The 13370-nt window shown below is 40.6% G+C and overlaps 1 protein-coding gene across 1 annotated transcript in view; it reads left to right on the forward strand.

Annotated features, from left to right (window-relative positions):
* cpm (carboxypeptidase M) overlaps window positions 1-6295 on the forward strand; it is a 29869-nt gene extending 23574 nt beyond the window's left edge. Inside the window, exons 6-10 of the mRNA XM_072377811.1 lie at window positions 799-904; window positions 1501-1671; window positions 3105-3257; window positions 3343-3491; window positions 4979-6295. Coding sequence (XP_072233912.1) covers window positions 799-904; window positions 1501-1671; window positions 3105-3257; window positions 3343-3491; window positions 4979-5278 — 879 coding nt within the window. The 3' untranslated portion in view covers window positions 5279-6295. The remainder of the gene's footprint in view (window positions 1-798; window positions 905-1500; window positions 1672-3104; window positions 3258-3342; window positions 3492-4978) is intronic.
* The last annotated feature ends 7075 nt before the right edge of the window (window positions 6296-13370 follow it).

Consider the following 13370-nt stretch of genomic DNA (forward strand, 5'->3'; position numbering starts at 1 on the left):
TTCTCCTTTTTCTGGGTTACCATTGTGATGCCTCACCAGCATCACCAAGATGAACCCAGCTGATAAAGTGTCTCTATGTAATGTAAAAACTTTTAAAAAATCGTATTTTCATCGTTGAAATCACTTACTGATTACTAATTATATAGCACCAAATCACAACAAATGTCATCTCAAGGTACTTAAAAGACACAGTCCTATTTTTATCGCTTAAAAATAAGAATTGTGCCTACAACGGGGATTAGTGCAGTCAGTGTCTGTGTCTCAGCACGCTACACAAAAAAAAAGGTAGAGGTTGATTAGGAAATGAAAGCTTTGGTCCTCTGCCTCACCTGGAACCAATCTTCTCCTGTTCACCCCACCAGCCGGGCAAAAACCACACCACAGTGGCTAACAATGAATCCATGCCATTATACAGAAGGAAATATCCTTTCACCATCACGAAAGCACAGTTCATTTTATTTCATCTGGCAGCTTCAAGCACTATCTATACCACTGTATGTGGATTAACCCACTGCTGTGAATAGAACCTATTCCATGTGATTTGATAGATATTACAAATAAGTAAACCAGTTCTGCCCTGTAAACCCTTTTCTATACCTGCTTAATTGTACCGGGGGGGGGGGCTATCCCGGCTGTCATTGGGCGAGAGGCGGGGTACACCCAGGACAGGTTGCCAGTCCATCACAGGCCACAGAGATAAACGAGATAAACAGCCGATAAAACCCTGTAAAACCATTTGAATATGATGGTGCTTTAAGTCAATCAGTGATCTCCATGTGGCTCTGTGATGTGTTCCAGGTGAGAGCTGTGATTGGCTGGTTGAGGACTGAGACTTTTGTTCTCTCCGCCAACCTTCACGGAGGAGCTCTGGTGGCCAGTTATCCTTATGACAACAGCAACAGAGGTAAAGTAACACATGTTTTACTACAACAAGTCAGACAGTGGTATGATTCTCAGCAAGGATGCTCAAAGTCCAGGAAGAATTAAACAAAAAGACGACCCCAGGTGGTCAATAACAGCCCAGCGATCATGTTTTGACATATATATACAAATACATTTCTGTCCTGTAAATGAAATTGTGCAAAGGGGACAGAAACCAGAAACAGGACCTTCAACAGGACTCAGTCAAATGATCCTGGCAGAATCAGACGTCGTAAAGCAGGATTCTAGTAGAACTTCAGAGTTTTCTAGTTGCTCTTAGTTATTCAGTATTACTGCGCCCTCTGCTGGCAGCCTTGACGCTGAAGTGAACAGGTGACACTGAAGGAGTCTGCCTCTGCAACTGAATCAATCAATGGTCACATGAGAGAAAGAGACAGCAGGAAAATATCCTGGAGGGAAAATAAAACACCATAATCAAAGAAAATCATGCTTAAAGCTTCAAAACTTTGTTAACTGATGGAACCTTTTCTCTCTCAATAAGACACTGTACAAACAGAGCTGCCATATTCCTACCAGTCAAGAGATAAATAACCATTATTTACATGCTTATTTCCACAGGCAGCGAGCTGGTGGGCCGGGCCAGTATCGCCCCTGATGATGACGTGTTTGTTCACCTGGCCAAGGTGTACTCCAACAATCACGCTTCAATGCACCAGGGTGACCGCTGTTCGGATAGCACAACCTTCCCGGACGGCATCACCAATGGATACCAGTGGTACCGTCTGCAAGGTCAGCATACGCTCTTCTATTTTGGGAAACATGTTTTTGTTGGATTCTTTTTTTTATCCAAAATTTCTTTCATGTTGATTTAATTAATTTACAAAAAGAAGTGTGAGAAATGCTACGAGTGGATTCGGGGAACTAAAGAAGACGCACTCAAAAGGGCTTTTCGACAAAGAGATAAACCCACCTTAGTTGGAGCCACAGGCTCGAACCAAATTGATACATTATAAATTAAATGAAAACTAAATTACACAAAAATATTTAATCATTGGAGTTGAGAGAAACACGATGAGGAGCTACAGCGTAGTCATCACTCCTCGCTCTCTCTGGTTTACTGCAGCAGAAACTTGATCACTGCAACCTGAACACATCTGAAGAAACTCAACCCTATAGATACAGAATACATAGGTTTAAATCGTCCACAAAACCGGCTGAATGGTCAAACTCCCATGACCCCCTCAGTAACTCTGTGAGGATGAAGATCTGGTTCACTGTTACACAACCTCAGAAGTGTTCCTTCCACTGCCCAATGATATTCTCAGTTCAGGTTTGCAGTTATCCACCCAGGACAAACATCCTGAGACAAGCATACGTTCCCTTTCTGAGTTGTCGAATGATTTTCCTGAACATCCTTGAGGCTAACCGAACGTCCTTCCCCGTTGCCTCACCAATTTCCTCCCACACCCAAGTTTTAGCTTCCACAACAACCAAAGCTGCAGCCCTTTTAGCCAGGCAGTACCTGTCAGCTCCTTCAGCGGTACCTGAAGGAGCTGACAGGTACCGCTTGTTAGGAAGCATGTTAAGCTTGGGACAACCAAGCTTATTCAGGTTGATGTCCTCCCCAACCAGCAGCGCTGCCAGTTATTGCCACAACAGGCACCAATGACATTCTGGCCACAGCTGTATCCACAATGGAGGTCCTAAACATGGTCCATTCGGATGCCGTGATCCAAACCTCCTGGAAGTTGTTAAAGATATCACGGACGGGGGCCTCAACAAGATCTTCCAAGTCACCCTCACTACCCATTTGGGCTTACCAAGTCTGTTCGGCAGTCTTTCCCGCCAACAGATCCATTTCACCACCAAATGGTGATCAGTTGACAGCTCTGTCCAAGACATATGGCCACAGGTCTCATGATACAACTACGAAGTCAAGACTTTTGGCCCTAAGGTTTCCTTGTACCAGGTACAGTTATGAATCCCCTTATGCTCAAACAAAAAGCGTTTATAGACCAAGGGTTTCAATGATAGATTGAGAAAAAATCACCATGTAATCATTGAATATTAATAAGGATCAATTTGTTAGTTCATATCAAACTAATTTGTGTGTATTCTTGTCTATACTTGATTTGCAGAGTTCCCTATGTCTGACGTTCCAGACGGGACAATACTGAGAAATGTTTTGTTGATAATAAGTGTGTGTGTTTGTGTGTTTGAAGGAGGGATGCAGGACTACAACTATGTGTGGGGACAGTGTTTGGAGCTGACTCTTGAACTGTCTTGCTGCAAGTATCCCCCCTTTAAAGAGCTTCCCAGTCTGTGGATGGACAACAGAAAGGCTTTGTTGGCATTCATCCAGCAGGTGCACCTTGGTGAGTTCCTGCCTGTTCACCTGTAAATCTCTCCACTGACAACCATTTTACTGGGATAATTGCATTTGTTTCTGTTTGTGTTCAGGGGTGAAAGGTCTTGTGATTGATGGCTCGGGCGTGCCGGTACAGAATGCAGTGGTGGAGGTCAAAGGTCGCAGTAATATGTGTCCGTTCAGAACCAACCAACATGGAGAATACTACAGGCTGCTACTCCCTGGAAACTACACCTTCACTGTAAACACACTCGCTTTATCTGTCTGTTCTTGTGATGATTCCTGTAGAGGGTAACAAACCCAACCCTGAAACATGCAACCAAATGATTTTAAAGTCTTTAAGAGATAAAAAAGTCCAAAACCTGTGCCTGATCTGGACCAGAAATGGGACATAAAATGCAGTTAAGAACAGAAAAGACGCCGCTTTCACTGCTCTTAGCTTTTAACAAATCGTGTAACCTTTTATGGACCAGAACAAAGTATGTCAATGTCAGCTTTATTTACATAGAATATTTAAAGGCCAATGGTCAGCCAAAGTGCTTTACTGGATATAATAATCAGCAGCAATAAACAATACAAGCAAAAGTAGAGCAACAAACAAGCAAAAACAGTGAAAGGCAAACAGATAAAAGATCAAATACAGGTGACATAACTCAGCCAAAGGCCAGGGTAAACAAGTCGGTCTTAATACGTGTTTTAAAAGTAGAGAGGCTAGTTGCAGACCACACAGAAAATGGCAAAGCATTCCACAGTGTGGGAGCCGCGACTGCGAAGGCTCGATCTCCTTTAGTTAGTGGAATGACCGAGGAACGTCCAGAACCAACTGGTCTGCTGATCTCAGGGCTCTGGAGGGTCGATGCACATTTCTAAGGTTGGAGAAGTATTCTGGGGCCAGTCCGTACAGAGGCTTAAAAACAAATAAAAGATTCTTAAAATCAATTCTGTATCTAACCGGAAGCCAGTGAAGAGAAAAAATCTGGAAAGTAAACTCTAAACTCAGAGGCCAGAAGTACATCCTTACTGCCGCCACAGACATTAAGAGGGTAAGTAGCAGCCAGGTGTTGCTAATCAGATGTACTGGTTAATTGATCATCAGCAACTGTGAGCATCCCTATAAAAGCAGAAGTTTTGTCAGTTTGCTGGTCTAGAGCACTCAGGCGTGTGTGGGAATGTGGGATGGGTTATAAGGCCATTTCCAAACTATTTGGAGTCCATCATTCTACAGAGGTCATTCTGCAATGGTCCAGTCAGAGTCCAGACCTCAGCCTGACTGAAATGCTGTGGTGGGACCTTAAGAGAGCTGTGCAGAAACCAATGCTGCAAACCTCAATGAGCTGAAGCAACATAGAAGAAGAAGAGTGGGCCAAAACAAGACAGTGAGCTTTAGTTTTGGGTTTGTACTGAGTTCTCAGTTTTTGCATCAAGAGGAGTGCTGTGAACCACAGTAGATTGTGGATAAAGTATCGAAGCAACTACCAGCTGATACTTTAACAGAATACATAAAAATCTGCCCAAATGCTTTTCACACCATTTTTCATCATGTTTTCACACCATGAAAAAAGGAGACTTATGTATTCACATTGAGTGAGAGGATCTTTGTTGGGCATACGGAACTGAACAGATTTTGTGTTTTAAAAAGAAAAACCTAAGAGTCATGCTGTTCCTACAAAATTTAGCTTTGTTCTCTCATTGGCATCTCTCTGTGTTTCTGATCTTTCTGATTGGCAGGTGACGTACCCAGGTCACGAGGTTCTAACAGAGACTCTCAGCATCCCACATGGTCCAGATCACTACTCCGCCATGAAACACAACTTCCTGTTACGACGCATCCTGAAGACTACTAGCCCCACCCAACCAAACCCCACCCGAGCTAAGTCCAACAAAGCTAATCTCAGCCAAGCTAACCCCACCCCTACCTGTAACTACACGTTACACCTGGAAGGAGGCGGAGCTATGCCCAGGCCCTCATGGAGGGGCCTGGCCTTGGAGATCAGCTTCGTGGCATTGCTGCGATTGCTGATAGATTAAAGTTGTCCAAGAGGTCATTGTGACGTCCATTGAGCAGGAGGTTGCAGGTTTGAGTACAGCAGCATTGCCTGACCTGCTGGAGTGTCTCTGAGCAACAAAATGAACCAAATTTCAAAACAAACACCAAAAGAAAAACGTCTGAAGAAAAAGATCTTTTAAGGTTTCTGAAGTGGTTTGTGGAGACTGGACCTTTGGTTTGCCAGACCCTGCCAGCTTGTGGAGGTTACAAATGACCTAAAGGGGAGCATAAAGCTGCAGAAGAAAGTAGAAGGAGATGCAGAACAGTTATGGTCCTCAAAACAATAGAAGTTGGTGACTTCTTATGGGGCAAAAATGCCTTTTCCACATAAGACATAAAGCACAGCTTTAAGAAATTAGATTTACGGAAGCTGGATTCCATTTTGATTCCATCTTTTTTAGTTACAGGGTCTTGGTAAGGGGCACAAGCTGGGTTTCCGTCCACATATATGTATCTACTAACAACATAGGATCTTGTTTGTTGGAAAATGTCAGCTGGTGCACATTTTTTGTCACTAGTCTCAAATTTAGTTGACTTGCTTATTAATAGTTTGTGCATCTGGACAGATGTACTGTTTTTGTTTTGTGTGATATCAATTCACACAAGTTATCGATACTGAAAGGGCTAAAAGGGTGGCAAGCTAGCATTAGCAACACTTATCCATCACATCAGCAGAACTTGTACACAGCCTGAACTATGTTTTAACACTATTTATTTATAGAAAATCATATTTTTAGAGCAATAAACTGTTTCATACAGAAGGTTTTATTAAATGTTGGCGCAGTAAGCTTTGCTAGCATGCTAGCTTCATGACTTTCTGGTATCCTGTTGCCTTTAGAATCCAAACTCTCGAGTTAGCTTGCTTTTGGTCAATTTGCCATTTGATTGGCACAGAAGTCTTACAGATCCTTTTTTTTGCCCCTTTGTAAAATTTTATAGACCTCAGAAATTTCAGGGAAAACACAATTTTATCTAACAAAATTTGGGCATATATGCAGGTTTTTTAAAGGCAGAAAAAAATGGGAAATTGTTCCTTTCCAGTTGTCATGGACTCATTTGCCTTCCTGTTTTTTCTGACACATCACGTCTAACTTAACTTGCTTAGTTTAATTTTTAGAGCTGTCAAAATAAACTTGATGATGTGTCAGATAGATAAATTAGTTTTGTAATACGAGTGAATAATTTATCCAAACTTTGTTCCAGCTGATATTGGCAACACACGACAGCACTGTTTGACAAGCGTTGCTCAAATCAAGAAGGAATTTACTCTGTACTCTTTATACTGAATCTGTGAGTTTAATACTCATTGGAGTGCATTCAGCCAATGCTACAAAGTGCCACAATGAACTTCAGCAGCATTAGTTGTTGATGTTAATGTACACACAAAATCAACACCATTAGCCCTGTTAATGCGGATTATTAAGCAGTGAAGAGATGACTTTTGTGTCTGTGAAACAATCCGTAGTTTTTCCATTGTAATGGAATCAATGACTAATTTTTCTGGGAAAAAAGATTTGACGACATGTCTGTTAAAATGTTTTTTTTAAGTCAGTTTGATATAAAATCAGGATTTTGTAGTATTCTGACATAAACAGGTCCATTACCTTAGATTTGCCATAAGACAAAATGTATAAAATAAAAGATAACGAACAGTTAAAAAAAAAGTACAAATTTGTAGACATTTGTAGCAAAAACATTTTGAATCACTAAAACACTTATTGTATAATTGAATTTAAATGTCTCAACGGTGTTGAATATTATTTTTAAAATATATCAATTACCTGATAATATGTTTCTTATAATTTGTGACGCAAATTAGATCCTCTTCTGTTTTGGATGCTGAAGCCGTCCCCTTAACTGTCCCTCCTTAAAGTCACTTGGTTCTTCTCAGTGAAAAACAGCACCTCAACCACCAGCAAACTTAACAATAGTGTGCCAATTACCTGATAGTGTATTATTTCCTGAAACTACAGCTCCTAACTGTGGTCATGTCTTAAATGAGTCCCGGCTCATAGCTGATAACTTTGCTGTTTAGAACAAGTCTGCAGTTACAAGGGGGGACAAAGATGATGAGAAGCTGGAGGATCCCTCTCCTCTTTAGTCTGGAGGACGAAGCGTCCATGATGTCTCAAGAAGGTTTCACATTTCAGGTGGTCTGACCACAGAACAGCTTTCCACTTTGCGTGAGTCCGTTTGGATTAAGCTTTAGACCAGATCATTTTCTCATATGGCTCTTTCTTTGCATGACAGGGCTTTAACCTGAGGATGGCACGCTGTGTTCACAGGCTGATTTCTGGAACAGCTCTTGAGCCCATGCAGGGATTTCCATGACAGAAAATGTAGTAAAATGTCTCACTTTCAACATTTGATGTGTTCTTCACATTCTGAAGTTTATGAGATATGAGTTTATGAGATTTGTACATTTATTCACATTTTACACATCATACACGACAAGTTCTTGTTGGTTGGTAAGAACCTGATACTGACAACCAACAATGGAAAAGTCTTATGGACGTCGCTGTTTGCTGGGTTCTGTTTTAAAAGGGAAAGCTTGTCCAGATGGAGGATATTTTTAAAGGGGTAAAAATAAGTTCTTCCACATGGATTTGTCAGTGCTGGACGGATGAAAACCTGTGCCTACTGCAAATCATTTGTTCAAAATATGTGCAGATTATACCTTTGCCCGATGTTAGTGGGATTTTTGTCCACTTTTAAAGTTTAACCAATTTACTGCGATAGCAAATGAAGGTGCGACAGGGCCTTAGTTATTTAGAAATAACATAAGAAAATGAACTACTGAGTAACAGCGTTATATCTTTAATGAAAGACATGACACGAAAAGAAACACCACAATAAAATTTAGGATAAAGGGGAAAAAACTCAGGAAAGCAATGACATTAAGCTGAACAAATAGAATCCCAAAGTGCAACATTCTCCCGCACTATATAGGGAGGTTATGTACTCTTGGAGGAACAAATAGTTTTAAATCTGGATTGTCTTTCTTCAAAAGACATCAGAGAGATTGTCGTGGGAGGAAAAAGCTTCACTGCCTGAGGATTTGAAGTCTTCCCTGCTGAGAGGTTCCAGTGTGAGGGAGATTTATTACAGGTTGTTGTGTGTGTAATTTTATATGTGAGAAGGAACACCAAAAATAACACTTTCTGGAAGAAGATAGTTTTTAGAAAGGGTCAGATTTAAACAAGAGGAAAAGACTTTACAGCAGCCGGAAGTGGAAACCACAGCAAAATGGGCTGTGAGATTATAACATTAGAGCATAACATTACTGCTACTGTTTGATTAATGATGAGCGATCGAACATGTTCATGCAGGGTTCTTCCTCTGCCTCCTCATCCCAGGCGTTCTTGCAGAAGTTAACTTTAGGGGTTCCCAGCCTGAAGCTGAATAATAAGTGTCAACACATGATAAACAAGGTCCATAATGACATATTTCTATCGTTTTCTTTCTGTATTTTACAGTGAAATCACAAAAACAAAGCAGTCTGTTAAATCCTCTGCGACATCACACTTGGCTCTAAAACAACGTCGTCTTCCTCTGCTGCCGCTTTAACACCAGGTTGATCTTTTTCATTCGTGTGAAGCAACATAACACAATACCAGACATCAACGAAGCAAAACAGACAAAAATGACCAAAATGCAAGCATGATAAAAGAAGCCGAGTTTCCGTTGCTTCTTTGGATTCTCTTTTAGATTACGTGAACAAATAAAGGTAAATGGGAATGTTGAATTTGAAAAAATGTGCAAAAAAGTTCAGACGCACACTTGAGGTGGTGTTTGCCTGCTTTGAGGAATCACGCCTGACTTTTTAAAGATGAAAATGAAATGACTCCCCTGCTTTTTCCAGTGGGAGCCATCCATAGATAGATAGATAGATAGATAGATAGATAGATAGATAGATAGATAGATAGAAATAAGAGATACAAATAAGATCAAAAGCACACCCTAGTGGCAGAAGGTGGCATTACATGTATGTCAACCAATTTAAATTGTGATGGGTGAAACAAAACGATGTGCCTTGTACAGAAGTAAAAAAAAAAAAAAAAACTTTTAAAGGTTGATTATCTGCTAATAAAAACAAGAGGCAGTCAGTTTTGTCTCAGCTCATGAACTCAACAGATTGTGTACTCGTCCTTGGACTCAAAGCTCAGCCAAATCCCATCTGTATAACAGTGTACCTCATTATCTCTATGAGAAACCAAACAAAAAGCCCCCCCAAGAAAGCACATTTTCCGTAAGATGATCACATTTTGTTTCTATCTGGTGGTGTGTGTAAAGCCGTGACTAATCTGCAAACAGGAAGTATTAAAAGCTAGTTGGACGAACTATCAGGGGCCACTTGTAAGTATGTAAACAAATGCAGGCTTAAAATAACTGGTCTCCAATTGTAGCCCCAGCAGAAACCCCTGGAACGCAGAGACATTTTATGGATGTTTGAGGGGAATTCTAAGGCAAGATTATGATTCTTGTTTATATCCTCAAAGCACCTACATTATGGGAACTGGACTTCCAAACCTCTTTAAATCCTAAAAAGGAATAAAACAAACAATCACATGACTTACAAAAATTCTTTGTTTTTATCTAATTTTATGACTAAGTCTCATGTCTCACTGGTACGCTACTATAAACAGAAACCGCAATTCTTTAGAAATCTCCAGGAAATCATTTCAGTGATTTATTGAAACATGGTCAAACATAAGTTTAATTACAGAATCTGAGGGAAAAACAGAGTTTGGACAATTCCAACAAGCTTGAAAGTGAATATTTGGTCTGAGCTCCTTTATTCTCCAACACAGCCGGACCCTCTGAGACAAGCTTTCTGGCATTTCTTTAAGTAGTCTTCAGGAATAGTTCTCCAGGCTTCCCGAAGGACAGATTACAAGTTTCTCTTCAGTCCATTTACTTACATATAAATGTGTTGAAAACCTCTGTTCATATTGACCAAAACTACTTCTACGCTGTTTTAAAGAGTCTCAGATTGGGAGCCATATAAGAAATATGCAGGTGTGTATCAAGTTCTGATCAGCACCAACAACAAAAACAGGTTAAAAAACAAGTAGCGCGTGCTTATTTAGGGAAGAAAACCAGCCACATTCTGCAGATTAATCCCAAGTTAAACCTTTTTGTTGCCAAAAATCTGATTTTTCTACTGTTTTGTACGGTTTTGATATCAAACAACGCCTCCTGTGTTGGATCTGTCGTGGCTGCAGGCGTCGGTCACGCCTGGAACATCAGACCTCAGTATGATTGTTGCCTTTCTTGTGATTCATGTGTTCATTCACACTGTAAAACTCAACTGAATGTTGCTGTTGACTTTGGCCTGAAGGAAAGTGAAGTGTACTCAGCCTGGTTTTAGAAGGAAATGTTATTTAAATGAGAAATAAATCTTCTTTGTTCACTGGTGTGTCTTCTTGGTTTTGTAAATGTTGTAAAGCTAAACTTCTGCTCACCCGGTGGTAACGTGGAAGTGGTCTGCAGTGTTCTTTCTGCTCTGCTCAACAAGGATCAAAGCCAACAGAACCCACTTTTGTGCCCACAGTTTGTTAATTTGATTTGAAGATTAAGATTGTTTGATCCGCTTGTTTTTTCTGTCAGAAACAGGCTTCCATGTTTATCCAAATCACTTGTTTTAAATGTACTTTCGCTGCAAACTGTTTCCATAAATATTTCAACAGCAAACAGCTTTGTCTGTCTTGAATGGACTTCCATATTTGTTCAAATTTTCTTTATTTTTTAGCATGAATTATTTTTCCTTCTGTCATTTCTGACTAGAAGTTCTTGTTTACTTTTATTCAACATTTCAGGGCTTTATTTTATATTCTGCCTTTTTATGAGTCCTGAACGGGCTTCCATACATCTGTGGCTGGCAGTGATGGGTTTGATGAGTTGAGGCTAGCTGAAGCAGACAACTCCCTCCACAATAGCAATAAAACGAAGGCAATCCTTTGAACTCAAATCATCCGGGTGAGCCGCAGCAGGCAGCGAATTTAGTTCATCTGTGAGGAAAATAAGTTAATAATTGGGCTCATTTAGCATGACTAGACATGAGGATATTTCACCTTTTACAGCCTATTTCTGTTGTAATTGCTGCCACTTAAGCTACTGTGGATGAGGCACATGCACCGTCCTTTGCTTCTGCTGCAGGGAATCTTGGCACTAAACCAATTTAAATCTACGGTTTTCTGCGCTCTTGACCCGACTGTCAGCCAGTTGATGAGTTAGTGTGTAGAGATAAATATGACAACACTGCCTCCCTGTGTTCTTAATGTTGGACTACACTTGGATTGGATGGCCCATACACTCATTTCTGGCCCCGCACGTCACGCTGCACCATCACTGCTGAAACAATTCAGCTGAGCATCAGACACGATAGAAAAGTCTCGCTCAACAAAGCTACAGACAAGCTACAGCCATGCTGCTGTTTAAGGACTCTGTAGCAGAACAGGGTATGAGTGGCTGTGTGTACTGTAGTAGTTACCAATAATCATCATCACATTACCTTGAAAAGTGAAAATTGGATTTTGAAAAGTTTTCTCAGTACAGATGGAGGAGAGGAGTAGATTAACAGTATCGGTCAGACATGATAATGTTGGCAGTGTATTTTTAGAAGTCCCTTTGATTCATGTGTTTCAGTCTGGATTCGCAAATTCCCTAAAGAAAAAGAATACAACCTTTAACTAACATGTCCATACATTTCAGATCTTTTAGATTGAAAAGTATTCAGATTCTCAAAGTATTCAGATAGAGATGCTTAACTGGACTGAGACGTGGAGAATTCAACACTTAAAACTGTTCCACAAACTATTCTTGACCCTTTCTGCAGTGGGGCGTTATCCTGCAGGTCATCTGGATCCGTTTTTATCAGTTCCCAGAGTCAGAACCAGATATGGAGAAGCTGCATTCAGGAACAAACTCCCAGAAAGCTCAGATCAGCTGAAACACTGTATTTAAGTCCAGGTTGAAGACGCATCTATTTTCAGCTGCATTTGAATAAAGCTCCAAATGAGCTTGAGTTTCAAAACGGAATCATATTTTACATTTTTATTCAATCTTATCTTTATTGCTCTGATTGAATCTATTGTTCTTATTTCTTTCTCTTTTTTTGTTTAAATTTTAAGTCATGCTTTCTGTCTCTTCTGTTTTCTGTAAAGTACTTTGAATCACCTTGTTGATGAATTGTGCTGTACAAAGAAAGAGACCATCAGGGAAAACCGTTCCCATGAAGCTGGTGCGCTTTGTCTTCCTCCCATTGTGCATCCTGGCGCCGTGGCTTCCCCAGGTAAGTCTGGATCTGTGATCCAGCTGTGAACAGCATGGGCTACAGAAGCTCTTCTGTTGGACTGGACCGCACAGGTCAGCACTGGCCCAGTTTTCCATCCTTCAGCCACGTGCGATGCTGTAAATCTTGACCACTGCAGACCCACAACAGCTGCGGTTGTGGAGACGCTGTGACCCAACGCTCAAATCTTTGAGCTTTCGCATCAACTTCAAGAATTTGCTGACAAATATGTCTGACCCACTGTAACGAGATAATGTTTTCCACTTGACCTGAGAGTTCATTTGTGCCACATCATGACCCAGCTCCTACCGTGCTTCACCACTGGGATGAAGTTTCTTATGTTGTCACTCAGTTTAACCCTTAAAGTCTTTCCACCAGATTTGCAGACTTTCTTTTGTATTTTGCCAGGAAAATCTTTTGCTGATTTGTGTCTAGAAGATTCAGTCAACCAGAGATTCCTTTAAACTCAAGGCTTCTCCCGCCATCTGTGGCCTGGGTTCAGAGGTAAATTGAGCTCTAAGAGTAGCCATGTTAAAGTAGGGTTATTAACTCACTTGGAGAAGCACGTATGTCTATGCTGAAAGACTTTCTGTGTAATCTGTAATAACATCTGGGAAAACTTCCTCGTTCTTCAACCAGATTCATGAAATTCCCACCAGGAGTTTTTTTTTCCAAGCAGTTCTGAAGGAACATCCACATTTATTTTTTTCTTTTCCTTTGCATAAAGACATCAGTCAACTTTAATTTCAACTTGGCTGATATCATGTGTGAGCTGCTGC

This window comes from Leuresthes tenuis, unplaced genomic scaffold, assembly GCF_036924035.1.
Source record: "Leuresthes tenuis unplaced genomic scaffold, fLeuTen1.0.hap1 SCAF_23, whole genome shotgun sequence".
Lineage (NCBI taxonomy): Eukaryota > Metazoa > Chordata > Actinopteri > Atheriniformes > Atherinopsidae > Leuresthes > Leuresthes tenuis.